We start from the raw sequence: 16,812 nt of genomic DNA on the forward strand, positions 1-16,812 counted from the left end.
GAAATGTAAAGCCAAATTATACTTTCATTCCAGGATTTGTGGTGCTGGGGAAGAATTGCTTATTTGGGTAAATGAAGTAGTGCTTTCATCTCATTTTGATCCATTCCACTTTTACTTCTGATCTTGTTTCATTCTTATAAACAGTGTCTGTGCTGGCAGTAGAGGAATATGAAGAGCTTCATGTAAACTTTGAACTGGAAAAGAACCTGCGGAAGAAAGCAGAGTCATTTGCACAAGAGGTGAGTAGACAAGAAAAAGGGATCTTGTAAAATGAAGACATTGCAACTGGGCAGAAACCTGCTAGCTTAGACGACTTGATTTCAGTTCCTAGCTCTCCTACAAAAGATGTCTTTGAATGTCCCCATGCTGCTACTTAGCTGACATCTGTACTTCATCCGTAAAATGGGCTTACTGTTTCAACAGCATCTATAAAGCACTTCACAATTATCCATGCAGTCTTACCTCTTTCCCCTTTTTAAGTGTGGCTTTAAATTTGTAATGGGCTTAGTCAGCCACAAGATTTCAGTGTGGTGTGTGTAGTGGTTTGGTCTGGGAAGGATTAGCTGCCTATCTAGTGATACAATTTGAAGCACTGTGTTTTTCCTGAAAAATACGTGAACTTACAAAAAAGTATTGCAAAACACAGTATTTGTTGAGGTTTGTGCAAGTTTGACTGCTATTTAACATCTGCCTTTCAAATAACTTAGTGCAGGAAGCATTCAAGCTGAAAAAAATGTTTCAATGTTCCAGAAAAGATATAAACACATGTTCTAGAAAAGGTATAAACTCCCAAAGAAGAAGGTGAGTTATGAGCATTATGGAATGGCTGGTGGTTGCTCCAATGGCTTGTGACTGGCAATGTTTGTCTTAGAAGGTGCTGACAAAGTCTTTCATTCTGTTGATTTACTGAAGCCCTATAAAATCATGAGTCTGTTTTGGGTTTGTGTTTTTTTTTTTTTGCTCATGTGCTTTTTCTGTTTGCACTCTGGATTTCCAGAGCTCTGCAGTTGGGTTATATTTTCAAGCTTTTCTATGCCAAGCTATGTGTCAATATTGTCTTTAATAAAAGTTGGGCTTCCTAAGTAATCATTTGTCAGGGAGCTCAGATTTAAAGAAAGCCATTACATATCAAATTACATGAGTCATCAGTACTGAAATACTGTAAATAAAGGAAACATCTGATATGAAGTGGATTTTAGATTTTGAAACCAGGGCTACTGACAGGCAGGTATTTAGCCTTCAGGAAGTCATCTGTGTCTGAGTAATATTTGTAATATCTGCAGAACTGTTATTTTCAAACAATTGATTTTTAAGAATGTTAAGCATGTTCATTTAGTATGCATTATTTCAGTATCTATCTTGTGTCTCCTGCTGTTGCATTGCTAAAGTTATTCTCAAGTACAGAATAATTATGTGCTTCTGTTCATTAACTGACATCGGAAGATTGTATGTAAATGTTTTGCATCTCTCAGAAATGAGTAATTTATAAATGTGTTGTTAAGCTGCTCTTCAGATCATAAAAGAATATAATCTGATACTCTGGGCCCAGAATGTTGCTTCTGCTTAGCTTTCATATCTGCAATATTCAGACACCTATACATTTTGAAAGATTATATTTAAAGTTCTTTCTGTGTTTGAATAACAAACTGACAGGCAAGCCATTAAGTACAATGCCAAAGAAATGCTGATTATTTGCAAACTAGTACTTTGTGGGTTTTGTCATCATTTAGTTGTCTCTTCAGAAAATACGGGCCCCTGTTATTGCAGATTGACAGTGTAGTGTTTCAGTTCAGGCTTTAAATTCCATGAAGTTCTCCAATCCAAAATGGAGCCCTTGCAACTGAGAGTTTCAGGTCTTCCCTTTGTATTCACTTATCTTCCTTTTGTATCATGTTATTCAGAAGGATTTTTGAAAAGTTCTTTAAAATACAGCAGCATGTGACAACAAAAGCATCATTCAGTTGTGTTTGGGGAACTAGTGGCATTTCAGATTACTTTAAAATTCTGTTCTCTTTGGCCTGGTTTCACACTAGTGTGACCCTTTAGTGACCTGAGACATTACAGGGATGGGCTCTGGCACACAACTGCATCCACACAGCAAAGCTTTATGCTCGGATGAGGCTGTACGAGCATCCTCTCACATGGATCATGCTGCAAGGTCACAGCTGTGTTTTGAGAGCTGAGGTTTCTAGGATGTGCTTACAGGGGCTGTTTGGATTACACCAAGGATGTGCAGGGATTTTCTGCTTTCTTTCATCAGCCTCATGTTTTCTCTGTCCCTCTATAATGTTAGAATCACAAAATCTTGCTGGATGTTTGCTTGAGTTCTGCAGAGTTGGCATGCAATGTTGAGAAAAGGAATAGCTTCCAGTAAAGGCAACACTGCACGTTCAGTCCTTTGTGCTTGACTTGTCTGCAGCACTTTGAGGATGAAAACAGGCTCTGTGTAACTCGGTGTCACCACAGCATAGACTTCAGAACAACACATTTTTGTGTTTTGTATTGCTCTTTGTGACATTTCAAACAGCCTAGATGTGTCTCTTAGGTCACTAAAATATGGATCTACTGCCTGTGGAGGGGCTTGTTTGGTGGTGGACTCGTCTTTTGAAGGGGCTGAGGTATCTGAAACTTGTCGTGGTGGGGGAGTTGGCCCATGTATTCAGATGAACCCTTTTCTCCATAGCATGTTTTCATCTTTTAGCTTTGCCCTCCTGGGGTTGCAAGGTGGCAGCGATGGGAGTAGAGCAGATAAGCGTCTGGCATGGGCTGCATTTCCAAGTGATGCCGTTTATATCCTGCCCTTCTGACAAGTGAGGAGGATTTGCCACAGAACATGAGCAATTGGGAGTGCAGGTGTGAGAGATAATGGGTGGGTGAGCGTGTGTGCAGAAGCAAACACAGATGGGGGGACAGGAAAGACAAGGAGTGAGAGAGGGAGGGAGAAAGCACATATAGGAGTGAGAGAACACTTGAAAATCAGAGCTTTTGATTAAAAAAAAAATCCAATACAGCTTTAATTATAGTCGTGCTGCTGGCACCACCATAATATATATTTAATTAATCAAAAATGATCCAACTTCAAACATTAGAATTCATGCTCTTTAGAGATTCTAAAGAAACTGAGTAAATATTGTCAGCCGTGGTATGGAGAGGGGGAAGGAAAAAGAAAGGGGGTTTGAAGTGAGTCACAATCCATTGTGAAAGGTACGGGAATCTGCATAAAAGCACTAAATAAATAGAGTGTGCAAGGGGCGGGGGCATAGAAAAGTCTGTACCTACCTGAATAAAACAGGGTTGTTAACACAGGAATCTTGGCAAGCTTAACCAGAATTCTAGTGTCATGTTATAAGAGACACTTTAGAATCGCTCAGCTCTTTGTGGAGCAGTTTATAAGAAAACAAAGGAAGGCAGAGAGTATCTTGAAGGCCATCACAATAATATAAAGGCTAGCCCTGAAAAGTGCTCTTCCACAAAGATGAGCAAACTACAATACATAAAGCCAAAGCAAGCCAAAAAGGGAGGAACACAGTAAGAGAAGTAAATTGAAAGTCTCAGCAGTGTAAAAATCCCAGGAGTTTAACAAAATAATCCAGCATAAATGGTTTATTAAGCATACATCCTGCCTTGCAACAATATTTTGTAAAGTGAACAGTTATTACTGTCACTTTGTGCTGGCATGGAGACAACCCCTGTACCTAAAGTTCCTCTGAAAACCTCCTGGAGAAGAGGCAGTGTGCTCTCAAAGTTAGCATTGAGATCTTGTTTTCAGTCTTCTGTATCCTGGATAAATAGAAATTAAGTGTGAAACTGCTGAGCAGGTTCATTGGGGTTCCTCTCGCTTTTGAGGCTAGCATAGGCTGTTTCTAAAAACACACAACTGGAATAAAAATTGAAGGGTTTCCCAAGTGTTTATGGTTATCTGTAAAACAGTTTGGGGTTTGAGAGGTTGAAAGGCTGCTTTCAAAGGGGCTGTGATCCAGATGGATGAAACAAATAAAGTGAGATTGTAGTGGGCATTGTTCATTTTTCCCTTGACTCTCCCTCCAGTTCTCAATACTTATGGCTGCATTAAACCAGCATGCTATACCTCTGTGTTTCTGAGTAACTGTTACCCAACAACATGCTTGAATTTAACTTGTTTACCTCAAAATTACTCCATCTGCCACCTGGGCGGGTGCACAGCTGACATTACTTAGTCTGGGACTAAATCTTCCCTTCTTGAAAGATAAAAGGTGGTTATCATTTTATAAGACATAGGAAAAAATACTGTCATTCTTAACAGATGTCTGCAGTACTCATGAGGCCGTGTGCAATGGATTTGGTTATCTCAATGACGTGAGCTCCCAAATAACTCTTCTTCAGATGCATTTGTGACCTTCTTGGGTTTGTTTGTGAGGACTGGCATTAACATAGCTGCATCTGTGAGTGGATACTGCAAAACCAGCACTCATGGAGCAGCTCTGTGCTTACAAGTGCCACACCCTGTGCATTACTAAGGATAGTTCAACAGTAACTGGTATCTGAAGATAATTAATTTCCAGTCCAGCTGACTGAACTGGAAATAATTAGAGAGATAGGTGGTTAGTACCTGAATTCTCCTGAGCTTGGATGTTACCACTTTTGAAGCGTGGTGTAACGCTACTTCATTAAGCTTTTTCCCAAGAACAGGCTTGTGAAATGGTAACAGATGTATGCTCTAGGAAACTATCTCTTTGTTTTCTCTCTGGTTTTTGTTCCCCTTTTCCCTCATCTCTTTTTTGTTCAGGCAATTAATCTATTGGGGGGGGTGCAGTGCTTCTTTCATGTGCTATGTGACCTATTTCTGAATATATTAGATAGTGTCTAAGCACCCTAAGACTCTGAATGTCATAGAATGTATCACTCTGCTTCTACCGTAGCAAAAAGAAAACAGTTACCTGGAGGAAATGAACAAAGAATTAGCAGTAGAGATTACTTTTTTCCCCTTTATTTTGGGCCTTGGGCAGTTATGCCTTATAAGTGAAGGATGAGTGCTGAAGTTTGACAAACCCTTTTGTACAGAACAGGCTGGTAAAATATATTGCATTTTTAAGGAAGTCACAGTGCTGATGGGGATTCACTTTTCTCACACTGTGGTGAGGAGCAAAGGATGGACAAGAAGTAGGATTTAACTCATCCTAACTAGTTGCCATATTCTGAGTAAATTTGACCTCTTCCTTTGAGCCACAAAACTTACTAAACATCTTTAGAGATAGTCCCTTCAGAAGTTGTCTGGCAATTAACCAAATAACTAAAGCAGCTGTATTGTATCTTTATTAGTCTAAAGTTCATGTAGGTCTTAAACTGTTAAACATTAAATATTATGAATCATCTAGAGAGATGTGACTAATGGCTGCTCATTGCTATGCATCCTATGTCATTTTTCATTATCACATTGCTCAGTTTTCTGTGGCAGTTTGAAAATCCAGCTACGGTTGATCTTTGTAGCTGCTTAATGGTACTGTATGTACATTTTTTTCCTGATTAGCCATTAAACCAAAATCCACACCTGGATTTTAATTTTAAACCGAGTACCTCCTGAATTTAGAGCCACCTGGTACCCTGTCAAGCCATAATCAGAGAAGATCACTCTGTACCCACATCACAAAATCCAAGGATTCAAATTAGGGCCAACTGCTCAGTTGACTGATATCTTTTCTTTTCTGACTGAGACTTCCAAAGTTTGACTCTGCCTTGCTATGTACCTTTTGTTATTCTATTTATTGTGGGTAGCATTTGCCACTGATTTTTATTTCACTTTATGCAGCCATTGATTTCCTTATAACAGTGCTGATGAATTGAGACATTTTTCTCCTTTCAAACTGTTAGCTAAGATTAAAAAGTTATTCCACATAGTGAGTACCCAGACGATGTCGAGATGAAAATATAGCAATATCTGGATATTAAAACATTTCTGTTGGTCTTATTTTGCTCCTAGGAAAGGAGTTAGCTGGAAAGCATCCAGTTATACCCTGAACACTAATGGAAGGAGGATCAAAGTTCCCAGGGACTTGACACTAACAGAGTTGCTTTCTAACTCATTTAATGAGGAAGAATTCCTTTTTCAGCTCTGGAGTAAACAAAAAACAGCTGCAGTGAATGCTCTGTAGGGTAATGGTTAGAGCAGGGGTCTGAGAATGAGGTGTGGCCCCATTAAGGTCAAGGGGGAAAAATAGGGATTCTTTTCAGGATTTCACTCCCTGCTCTTTCCCCTTCCCCAATTCTTGTGCAAACTCTGCTGGAAAGTGGCCAAGCCCCTGATTTTCTGCACTTTGGAGCTTCTGTTTGTAAACTCACATGGGAAATATAGGTAGCTGGTTTGCACAACACTTGGAGGTTTTGTAAATGGAAATGATAGATGCAAGCAAACTGTTGTCCTGTGTGATCTGCCTTTAGTTGCAGTCGTGGTTTCAGTAGATTCCTCCAGCATTGACTTAGGTTTCTGGCATTGATTGGGATACTCTGCAGATAATTGTCTAGCAGGTGGCAAAGTCGGAATTAATCCATCAGTTGGTTAAATTCCACCTAGTCCAAATAATCCTGTTAGTAGCCACTTTGCCCTTTCAGCAGTCACTTTAATTAATATTCAGGGTTGTGCAAGCACTCAGGTTTCTGTCCTGCTAACGCACTGAGTGATTGTTTTAATTTTAAATAGTAATTATTTTCCAAGGGCCTTTTTTGCCCCATGTCAAACACCTGGAGCAACCTCTTAGAAACTTACAATTACTTAATCACCAACTCTCTTTCTGCTTAATCTGCCATGACCATCCTGTCTAATTTTGTCTCTTCCATTTGGAATATGCTGGTACTTCAAGGACATACGTGTAACTAACTTCTGAAATGGATAGGGCTCCCCATGAGAAATTGATTCCTATGTATCTGATTGCAGCATTATAAGTAACTTAAGTTTTTTGTGGTGAAAACAACTTTCACTTATGCTCTAAGCGTGACAGTAATTTATAAAGCTAATTGAAAATGCAGGACTTAATTTTAAATGATTTCTGAATTAAAATATTTTCACCCGTTTCTTCAAGAAGATTTTTTTCATTCTGTTGCAGAGGAGCATGAAACAAAGTGAATATGAATTTTCTCCATTTGGTCAAGTATCTGCTCAAGTTGAAGAAATCAAGTTGCTCTAATTGATTTCTTCTTGTTTTGGCAGCTTTTCACTCCCTCGCTCCCTCGGGCTGGAACAACTCTCTTCTCTTGGTCTTAGTGGCAGGAACTTGGGGAACAAAAATCTGGAATTATCACCTCACACTATTTTTCAGAGTCCAAAAAAAAAAAAAAAAAAAGAAACCCAAGTTTTAACTATGCTTTGGAAGTTCACAGTGAGTAAACTGTGATGTTTGCTAAAGGTGACTTCTAGAGAGATGTTGCTTCTCTCAGTTAAATAACTTTTGACTGACTTTACAGGACAGCAGGAAGCTTTGAGACAGCAGTGAATTCTTTAGCAGTGATTTAGAGGCCCTTCTAAAGCACAGTGTATCAAAGATGCATTTTCTTTTTAGAAGATGAAATGTTAATCAAATAGGTGCAATACAAAGGCAACCTTTACAGGTTGGGGTGGGTAGTTTTGATTCTGAACTTCACTTGCCTTTGAATTGTTTTTGCCACAGCCCTACTAGGGTGAGGTAACGCAAGCGTAATTAGTTTGACTGGCACAATTTTGGGTCACGGTGCACCTCGCCTATGAGGACAGGCTGAGTTGAGCTGTTCAGCCTGGAGAAGCCTCCAGGAGGACCTCATAGTGGCCTTTCAGTACCTGAAGGGGCTGCAGGAAGGCTGAGGAGGGGCTTTTTACAAGGGCTTGTAGTGAGGAGACAAGAGATAATGGATCAGAACTGGAAGAGGAGAGATTTAGGTTAGACATCAGGAGGAAAGTCTCCAGTGTGAGGGTGGTGAGACTGGAACAGGTTGCCCAGGGAGGTTATGGATCTCCCCTCCCTGGAAGTGTTCAAGACCAGGTTGGCTGGGGACCTGAGCAACCTGATCTAATGGAAGGTGTCCCTGCCCATGCAGGGTGGGAGGCTTGCACCAAATCTACATTAGCTGCTGTTTCTTTAAAATTCCATTATATTAAAATAATAAATCAGGTAGCATTGCAGTAACACCAGATGGGAAGAAACCATATCTTGTATCTGTAATTTTGATTTGTGAATAAAAAAGTATGGGGACCTGAAAAGACCTTGTGGAACTTTGTATTTCTCCTACTTTGTTCTTAAAATAACACTTGTTATGCAACAGGGTTTTTACAGGCTGAGGGAGTGTCTGTGTTCTCTGGCAGTTCCCTGTTCTCCTGCCATAAGTGGCATGCTTTGCTGACCTGTGCACACTCATCTCAAACCTCAGCATGACCCAGTCACTGTTTCTTCTGGAAGAATAGGGACAGCTGAGTTTGTCAGCTGGGAGAGTGAAAATCCTTATTGTCTGGGGGGCAACTCTATCTGAAAGAGATGGCAAGATGCAGAATAAATTCAAAAGGAATTTTTTTTTTTTTTTGGCAGAAAGCAGTCCTTTTTTTTGAGTTCCTAAAGAGTGTGGAAGGGGCAGATCTCTCTCACGTGCTGACAGCCTCTGCACCTCTTAGGTGAAGAAATGTGGGATGACATTTTTATTATCCATGTCATGTCTCTAGACCTTTTGATTATTCCTAACTCCCTCCCAATATATCCATTCCCTACATCAAAAATATTACTGGGGAAGAGGAAAAAAACACAAGTACCAGAAGAAAAAGGCTGAAATTACCCTGAAATGCATTTTCCTGGGGCAAGTGCCTACACTGGTTACACAAACATAGACTGAAATTCATTTCCCAAAGACACTCCATAGTTCACATATCCAGGTAACCTTCAAATAAGTGGGCTTTATTCCAAGGCTTGCAGGTGTGTTTGAGGAGATAGCTTGTGAATTCATAGATGTTTTTTCCTCCACACAGAGTTCTTTTAATCTCTCCAGAGCTCCAAGAATAGGGATCAGATAGTTCCTCTTTGCAGGAAACAAAATTCTGTGACCCATTTAGATTCTAAATACTGCCAACCTGTGGGTAATTGAAGTGTAGCAGTGGGTGGTTCTCAGCAAACACCTGGTTCCTATCAGTCTGAGCTTAGTTCTTGACAATTTTGCTCTCAACTTTCCTATCCCCTTCCTTCTCAGCTTCTTCCCCTCTACTTCTACCGTGTTAGGACAGTATTTTTTTTCTTTTACTTTCCAATTGCCATATTTCCCAGGATAGCATTAGACTGTACTTAACTTTTGTTTTTGTTGGGGGTGGCTTTTGTTTTGGCAGATGTTTATTGAGCAAAACAAGATGAAAAGGCAAAGTCAGTTGCTTCTGCAGAATTCTGCTCCTGATCAACAACTTTTGAAAGCTTTGGATGACAATGCTAAGCTAACCCACGCATTAGAAGAAGAGAGGCTTCAACACCAACAAAAGGTAAAACAGGATTCTGTTCCTTCTCATGCAGAAGTCTCTGAAAGCCTCCTGAATTTCAGGAGTGTCACATATTTGTTACATTCAGGATTATTTGAGAGCTTATCCCCTAGAAGAGTTTACAATCTGAAAACTAAATTTCAGAGGATACTGTGAATCCCTTCTCCTGGTTCCTTGGTAAGACAAAAGTACAAAACTTGAAGGTTTTTCAGCCTGAAAGCTCTGATTGAGTTAAGCATTTTATTATGGATGCCAGTAAAGCACATGCTTTATTACAAGTATTATGTGAAGTACCATTACGCAAAGAAAAGGTGACAGGAAAATATTTTGGATGTTGAGTAATATAAAGAGTATTTAGGGGAGATAGCCAAGAAGACCAGGAGGTGAGAGGTGGACAGTTCACATTAGTATGTCTGGTCGCTTGCTAAAGAAATACATGGGGAAGAGCCAGACATATTGGAGCAGGGAAATGTTAGGTGAATGCTTCAAAGTGGTGTGATGGGCTCTGAAGTGCTAGGATCTAAACAGATGTGTTCTTTGAAACTGGATTAGGTCAGTCTTTAAGTGGGAGAAGCCACCATTGCTTCACTTGAAAGCCTGAAAATGAGTTTTCACTTAGTTGTGAGGCTAGTTCTTAAAACTCTGCTAATAAAGTAGCACTAGGAAGAGGTGCACAGTCCCTGGGCTTTTATCAGTGCAGCAATGCTAAGACTGTATATAATCTCTTATACCTCTGAAGGAGTATTTTGGAAGAGTAATTGCCAGGTTATAGAAAACCTCTGCATCTTTGGCTTACTAAAGTCTAGAGCAAAATGTTTATATTCAGGGAGCTAGGAATTGATTAACCCTCTGCACCTTGATGCTGCCTCTACACCTGATGTGCCATAATTCACTCCCTGGCATCTGCATGAGTTGAGAAAGGGAGTTTAAATAACCAGCCTCTCAGCAGAAGCAGTCAGTAAGAGAACAAACATGTCAGTGTTCTCATGCTTCAACTGAAGAAGCGTTTGAAATTAAATTCTAACTGTATGATAAAAACTATAAAAAGAAAAAGGGAACATCTTGTAGCTTAAGTACTTTGGAGCTAAAAACATATTCTAAAAAAAGAGATAAAACAAGTGTAGATCACAACAGAAAATTCTGACATCTCTCAAGAAAAATCTGTACAATTAATTAAAAAATTGTCCTCTTTGTGGGAATTTTAGTTCACTTCTATAGTATAACATCACTTTTTTTCAGAAATAAGAGATTATCTCTGAAAAGAAAGGACAGAAAATGCCATTTATTGTAATGAATGCTATTGTTTGCCAACTGCAGATCAAAGAATTGGAAGAGCAGCTAGAGAATCAAGCACTGCATAAGGAGATTAGTCGTCTTAAGCAGCAACTAGAACTTTTGGAAGAAGATAAAAAGGAACTAGAGCTTAAGTGCCAGAACTCGGAAGAAAAAGCTAGAGACCTAAAGCATTCAGGTAAAATAATAACTTTTATTTTAAGATACAAATGGGGGTGAGTGATGTATGTCTGATAGAGTTATACATGTTACATTTGAGAAGCAACAGCTTTTGTGGAGCTGAGTTCCTTCTTCACAAGACAAAATACAGCAGCTGCCTTCAACCACAGAACAGTCATGACCAATTACCATGTAAAACTTCTGTTAAGATATAAAAGTACTGTCCTTAGGTTGCCCTCAGTTTTAGAACAGAATAGATACATCTGAATGGGTTTCTACTATGAAAGACATAATCCCTTAGATTCAGATGAAACGTATTCTCTTAGCTAGTTTTAAAAATAAATAAAATATGTTAACTGCTCTCTTTTCTCTTTGATGAAGATGCACAGTGTGCAGACTGTGGAGTCTGCATTGTATCAATTGTGCAAAAACATTCTGTAATTATCAAGCTACCCAACCATTTAATAGTCTTGCAATAGAAGATAACAGTGAAAGTAAAGACATTATTTAGCCCTTCATATTGCCATATGAGAAGACAGTTTCTGCTGATGGGAGAGGGCCTAGGGTTTTGTTTTGTTTTCCCTTCTTCCTTTTTATTTATTTTTTTAAACCATGTATTAAAAGGTAGTAATGCTTTGAGCCCTACAAAAGGAGTTAGCCAAACAGATCCCGTGGGCTTTTAAGACTCACATCCATAAGAACTGTGCAGCTAAATGTCTGTAGTGGTAGTTGAGTATTTTGTTTCATGTCAAGTGACTGAAAGGAGGGAAACAGTCTTACTAGCCACTGTGTCTTTCTCTTAAGATGTAATGTCTGCAAAATATAGACAGGAAAGATTCACAGATCAACTGTTGCAACACAGATGTTCATACAGTGATTGCTTTCAGGATGGTCCCTGGCTTGTCTGCAGCATCTGATCTATTAAGTGAGGAAATTTTTGACCTAATGCTCTTTATTTAAACTTGCTTTTAAAAATAGCCCCTGGTGTGTGTGACCTTGCTGTAGGGAATATGGTGTTACGGCTGGTTAAGTATTTGCATGAGCCTTTGATTTTGGTTCTTGATCAGATCAAGGCCTGAGCAGGTGCTAGTTTTTAAGTATAATACCTGGTCAGGAAAGCACTTGAGCCCATGTCAGAGGAGGCCAAGTAGCTATCCTTAGTTAAGATTCCATGTATAGCCATGCTTTTCTGAAAGAGCTCCTTAAGAACAATATTATCTTTAGTCTTCTTAGTAGTCTTGCTTAGAAAAATGGCTTTTTGTTAGTTTACATCACCCAGCCTTAAAAATATGCCTAGGCCGTCATGTGAGTTCTTCTCAGCTGCCTTGGAATAGATCTAACCTTCACAGGATGTTCTTTCTTTCTAGGCTCGTTTGTCCTTCAGAAGGAATTTATCAGCATAAAGATTGTACCTGGAATTTCCCTTTTTAAATTTAAAAGTAAATGTTAAAGATTGTCATTTTAATTTGAACCCATCATTAGGATGGAACCATATCCACTTTGGAAGCCATATTCTGTACTGCTGCCATAATTCCTCCTGTATTCAGAAGCAATTGCAAATAATTTTTTGAAACTAAAAATAATAAATTTAAGACTTTTCTCTCTGTTTTTACCTTTTCCCAGTGAATTCCATTTGGCAACATTTCAAATGCAGAAAAGCAATTTCTGCATTTTTAGATCTGATACAAAAACAGGACAGAAAAAACCCTCTGCCCACTGCCAATTTTTGGTGATTTTTTAGGGGGGGAAACCACACCAAAGTCCATCAGCAAGACACAGAGATGAGACTGGCAGCAGAAGCTGTTAAAGTCTGTCATCTCTTGTTTGTTTATTTTCAGAAAAACCCTTTAAATAGACCAAAGCAGGAATGTGATGAAGTTTTCCCTGGTCTGTCGTTTTATATGAAGAATCATGTATGAGGGAGAGTGTCGATTTAGTTTCAAAAGTAGCTCAGGTTGGAGGTAACTGGTTTGATGAGAATCCTGTGCAGCTAGGACACTGTTCTTGGTAGAAGACATTGCCAAAAATAGGACTTTAGCAATTGTGTGGTTTTCTCTTGTTTGTTTTTTAGTTAATTAGTAGGTTTTTTTCCTTAAACCGTTAGAGTTGTTTTTTAGAACCGATGTGAGAAACCACGAATTCACTCCAGTTTGCTTTATTGATCTTACACAGTTGATGAGCTCCAAAAACGAGTGCAGCAGTCTGAAAATCCTGCACCACCTCCTCCACCACCACCCCCACCTCCTCTTCCTCCTCCACCTCCTCCCAACCCTATACGGTAAGTGCTTAAGCCAAGGGTCACAGCATTAATGCTTTGCTGAAGCTGAATGCATTACACAAGCTTGCAGCCAAGCAGGAAAAGTGTCTTTAGAGAAAAAAAGGCTTTCTCCATCTGTCTTGGCCTCTTTACCAGCAGGACACACTCTCTGCCCCACCTGCCAACAGAATAGCACCCTGACCAATTTTGAACGGTGTCTGCCTTGCCAAACCCAGCCAATTCTCTAGGCTGTGACTTTGGATGAGGAGGGATACCTGTCTCTAAATTTAGGAGGTTATTTTTTTCTGTTCACCTGATAGCTGTAATTATAGATTTGTGAACTGCTTGTCTGAATCTACTGCTAAGAAAGCCCCTTTGAACCAAAGGATACATTGGATTACTGTATTCCCCTTCCTGTCAAATCCTGGTGATGAAAACACAGACTCCATTTCCCACAATTGCTTTCGTAAGTTAAAAAAAAACAAAACAAAACCAACAAAAAACAACCCAGAAAATCACCACATCATCATCATCAAGCAATTTTGGGCAAAATTATCAAGATTAAGCCTAATTTTTTGAAAGGACTGTAAAAGAGACTAAGCAATACATGATGTATCAGGCATGACATTAACTAATTAAGTCCAAAAGTGTACTTAGTTAATTTTGGGAACTCAGCTAATCTAATTTGCTGCTTGATTTTAAAAACAAATGGACTTTAATGACACTTTCTAACCTTCTGTAATAGAAATTACATATAGGAGTCTCGTTAACTACTGTGTTAAATATATGAATAGAGGTGATTACTAGGGAGAATTCATCCCTTTGTGCATCTTGCTTTGTTTACAAGATCAAACTAAATATTTTCTGAACAGTTGTTTTGGTCTTTTGCTCCTTGTATGTCTGCTAGCTCTTGGATTGCTTACTTCTTTCTCACTAAGCATGAATTAACTCTGTGGAGAGGTAGACTTTTTTTATTGTTTCAGTTTGTGCTCTTTATTATTTGAAATAGATAACACTATTTATTTTAAGTCCTGTAGTAACTAAATCAGAGTATTGCCTTCAGGCACTGTGAAATTTAAATGCATAGAGGTGATTTCAGAGCCTAAGCACTGGATGCTGCTTTTTTCTGGGGCAGAGTTTTGACCCTCTATGTCAGGGGTATCACTCCATTCCATGAGGAACAGTATTCAGTAGGGAGCTATAGGCCCCACTGGCACATCAAAATATGCATAGGAGCTTGGGCTTTAAGATGAATAATTTCCTTGCCTGGACTTCAACGTTGTGACTATAGTGAAGGGATAATTATCTGACACTGTAAGAAGATTACAAACTTGGAGCTGGTGAGGAGATACTGATCACCATATTTAAGTGTCCTCTGGAGAATAATACTTCACTTTAAATTCTGCAGCTCTTCTTTCCTTGTATTATGCTGGAGCAGCTTCAGTTTGTCATGTGTCACAATGAGACACTGTCTTTTAATATTCAAATCTTGGAGTGTTTTGATTTGTGCCTAATGTCTGTTAAAAAGAAATCAGTTTCTCTGGTGCATTTTGGTGGGTGGCATTGTGGGGAGTAGTTCAGTACATACATCTGCATTCAAGAACTGTTACATGAGTCTTTTGTAAGTAGCTGTATAATCAGGTATGTGCAAGCTGTTTGTGTGTCATGTTCAAGTTCATTCTCACAGTGCCTAACACAGGACAGGATGACAGTCTGCACTTCCGTTTTCCCCAAAGGTCTCTCATGTCAATGATTCGCAAGAGATCTCACTCCAACACCAATGTGAGCAAGAAGGAGAAACCTCCTCAGCAGGAGTCAGGTATGGCTCATCCTCTCTCCAAGTCATGCAGATTATCCATCAAGTACTGCAGATAACGCTACCGAAAATGAGCTGGGTACAGACAGTAATGGAAATGCTTATAGATGTCAACATTAACAACTGCTGTCCATGTCCTACCATATTCGTCTACCTTGCAGTCCAGAAATGTGATTGCAGCCCAGCCAAAAGTGCTCTGAAATAGGAAGCAGTGTCTTTGGCTCTGTAGCTTTGGTTCTGCAAGCTTCCCTGAGATCCCCAGGAAATTTGCATAGCCCTTGTAGCCATCTATATCCCCACCACTGAGCTGGGGATCAGCATCCAATTTATTTTTTCCAAATGGATTTTAGTATGAACAATCTTCAGGGAAGACCTGGCACTTGCTGTGACTGAAAAAAAGTTCTTGCCTTCCTGCTTCTGGCTCTCATGCTTATTAGATATGTCACTGAGCTGATTTCATTCACTGATGTGGCAGAAAAAGTCATCTTTCTTTTGTTTTCCTTTGGGGAGAGGGTGGTCGTAGTTACTACAGGCTCTGAGAAGATAAGCAGTGAGCTGGGTATGGTGATGTGCTGGGTGAGAAGGGGAGAACAGAATGGTTTGGGTTGGGCCCTGTGCTGTTGCACTGATTCTGTGCAGCTTGTTGAGTTGCACCCTGGTAGTTTGGTACTGCCTGTAGTAGTTGCTCTATAGCAGCACTGAGAGGCTCAACCTGTACCTCTCCTCTGGAGATACTAGGGCACGTAGCTGCAGCCACAGTATGTCTGGGGCTTTGCACTTTCACAGGGAAGAGGCAGAAGAACAAACCCAACAAGCTTTCAGATGAGAGCAGGTTACATACAGGATAACACAGGCAAGTTTCCAACTTCCAAATGGCTTCTTGTTTGTGGTTTCTTCAGTCCAGAGGCTCTCTGCAGAGCTAATTTGTTAAATGCTTCAGTTTTCACCCCTCAATTCATATTTTAGGAAATTACCAGTCAGAGTAGACTGTGATGCTAATCCTTTAATAATACTGAAAACCTAAAACAAAACAGAATCTTGCACTAAGGTGACTCTGCATGCAAAGTAACAGCTGAAATTGCATTCTATTGTTGTTAATGGAAGCTGGAAACTTAGTAGGTTGAGAGCAGGAGTTAAGTACAGATTTACAAATGATGGTGAGTGCCTGAAGAGTCAGAGCTAGTTCGACAAGCAGTTAAATAACCAAGGTTTTTCTCACTGTTTCTCTATTCCTTCTGAAACAGCAGGAGTTTGTTTGTAGTGAATTGCTTAACTCGTTTGCTGCCATTTAAACAAAGGAGGGGGCTGGAGAAGGGGACCTGGCTGAAATTATAGGTATAGGATATAACTGTTGTAGAAAAAATCACTGTCGGCAGACTGTGGTGGCATGTAAGCATGGCTGGATTGTTGGATGGGACCAACTGGCAGAAAATGGGGGAAAGGAAGTGTTTTTTTTTTTTCAGGATAGGAACTGAGGAATGGGGTGACTTGGGCAGGTCTCTGAGGGAACTGGTTAGCAGTCTGAGAGAAATGAAGTTGTTGGTCTTGGTAAAGTAATTAGCAAAGTACCTTGTACTGAGATCTCTGATGAAGTGTCAATCTTTCAGTCAAAGTTCAATTATCTTGCCTTCATTTATCAAGTTTCCTTACCTTGAAGCATCCTAGATGTTTTGATTACACCTTTTTGTTGAGACTGTTGCAAACAGTGATTGCAGGAAGTACTATGAAATTCAGTGAAGTTCTCTACACCCCATTCTTTTACTATTTATTAGCAAACTTCTAACAGTTCTGACCTTTCTTCAATAACATAAACTGCTTCTTCTCTTAATAGTTGGG

The 16,812-nt window shown here is 39.6% G+C and overlaps 1 protein-coding gene across 3 annotated transcripts in view; it reads left to right on the forward strand.

Moving 5' to 3' along the window:
• The window catches only part of SHTN1 (shootin 1), a 61,645-nt gene that overhangs the window by 29,674 nt on the left and 15,159 nt on the right, over positions 1-16,812 (forward strand). For all 3 annotated transcript variants that reach the window (XM_051617812.1, XM_051617813.1, XM_051617814.1), the window contains 5 exons: positions 145-239; positions 9,308-9,454; positions 10,769-10,922; positions 13,076-13,181; positions 14,897-14,979. In XM_051617812.1, coding sequence (XP_051473772.1) covers positions 145-239; positions 9,308-9,454; positions 10,769-10,922; positions 13,076-13,181; positions 14,897-14,979 — 585 coding nt within the window. The remainder of the gene's footprint in view (positions 1-144; positions 240-9,307; positions 9,455-10,768; positions 10,923-13,075; positions 13,182-14,896; positions 14,980-16,812) is intronic.

The sequence above is a fragment of the Apus apus genome, chromosome 4 (genome assembly GCF_020740795.1).
Source record: "Apus apus isolate bApuApu2 chromosome 4, bApuApu2.pri.cur, whole genome shotgun sequence".
Taxonomy (NCBI): Eukaryota; Metazoa; Chordata; class Aves; order Apodiformes; family Apodidae; genus Apus; species Apus apus.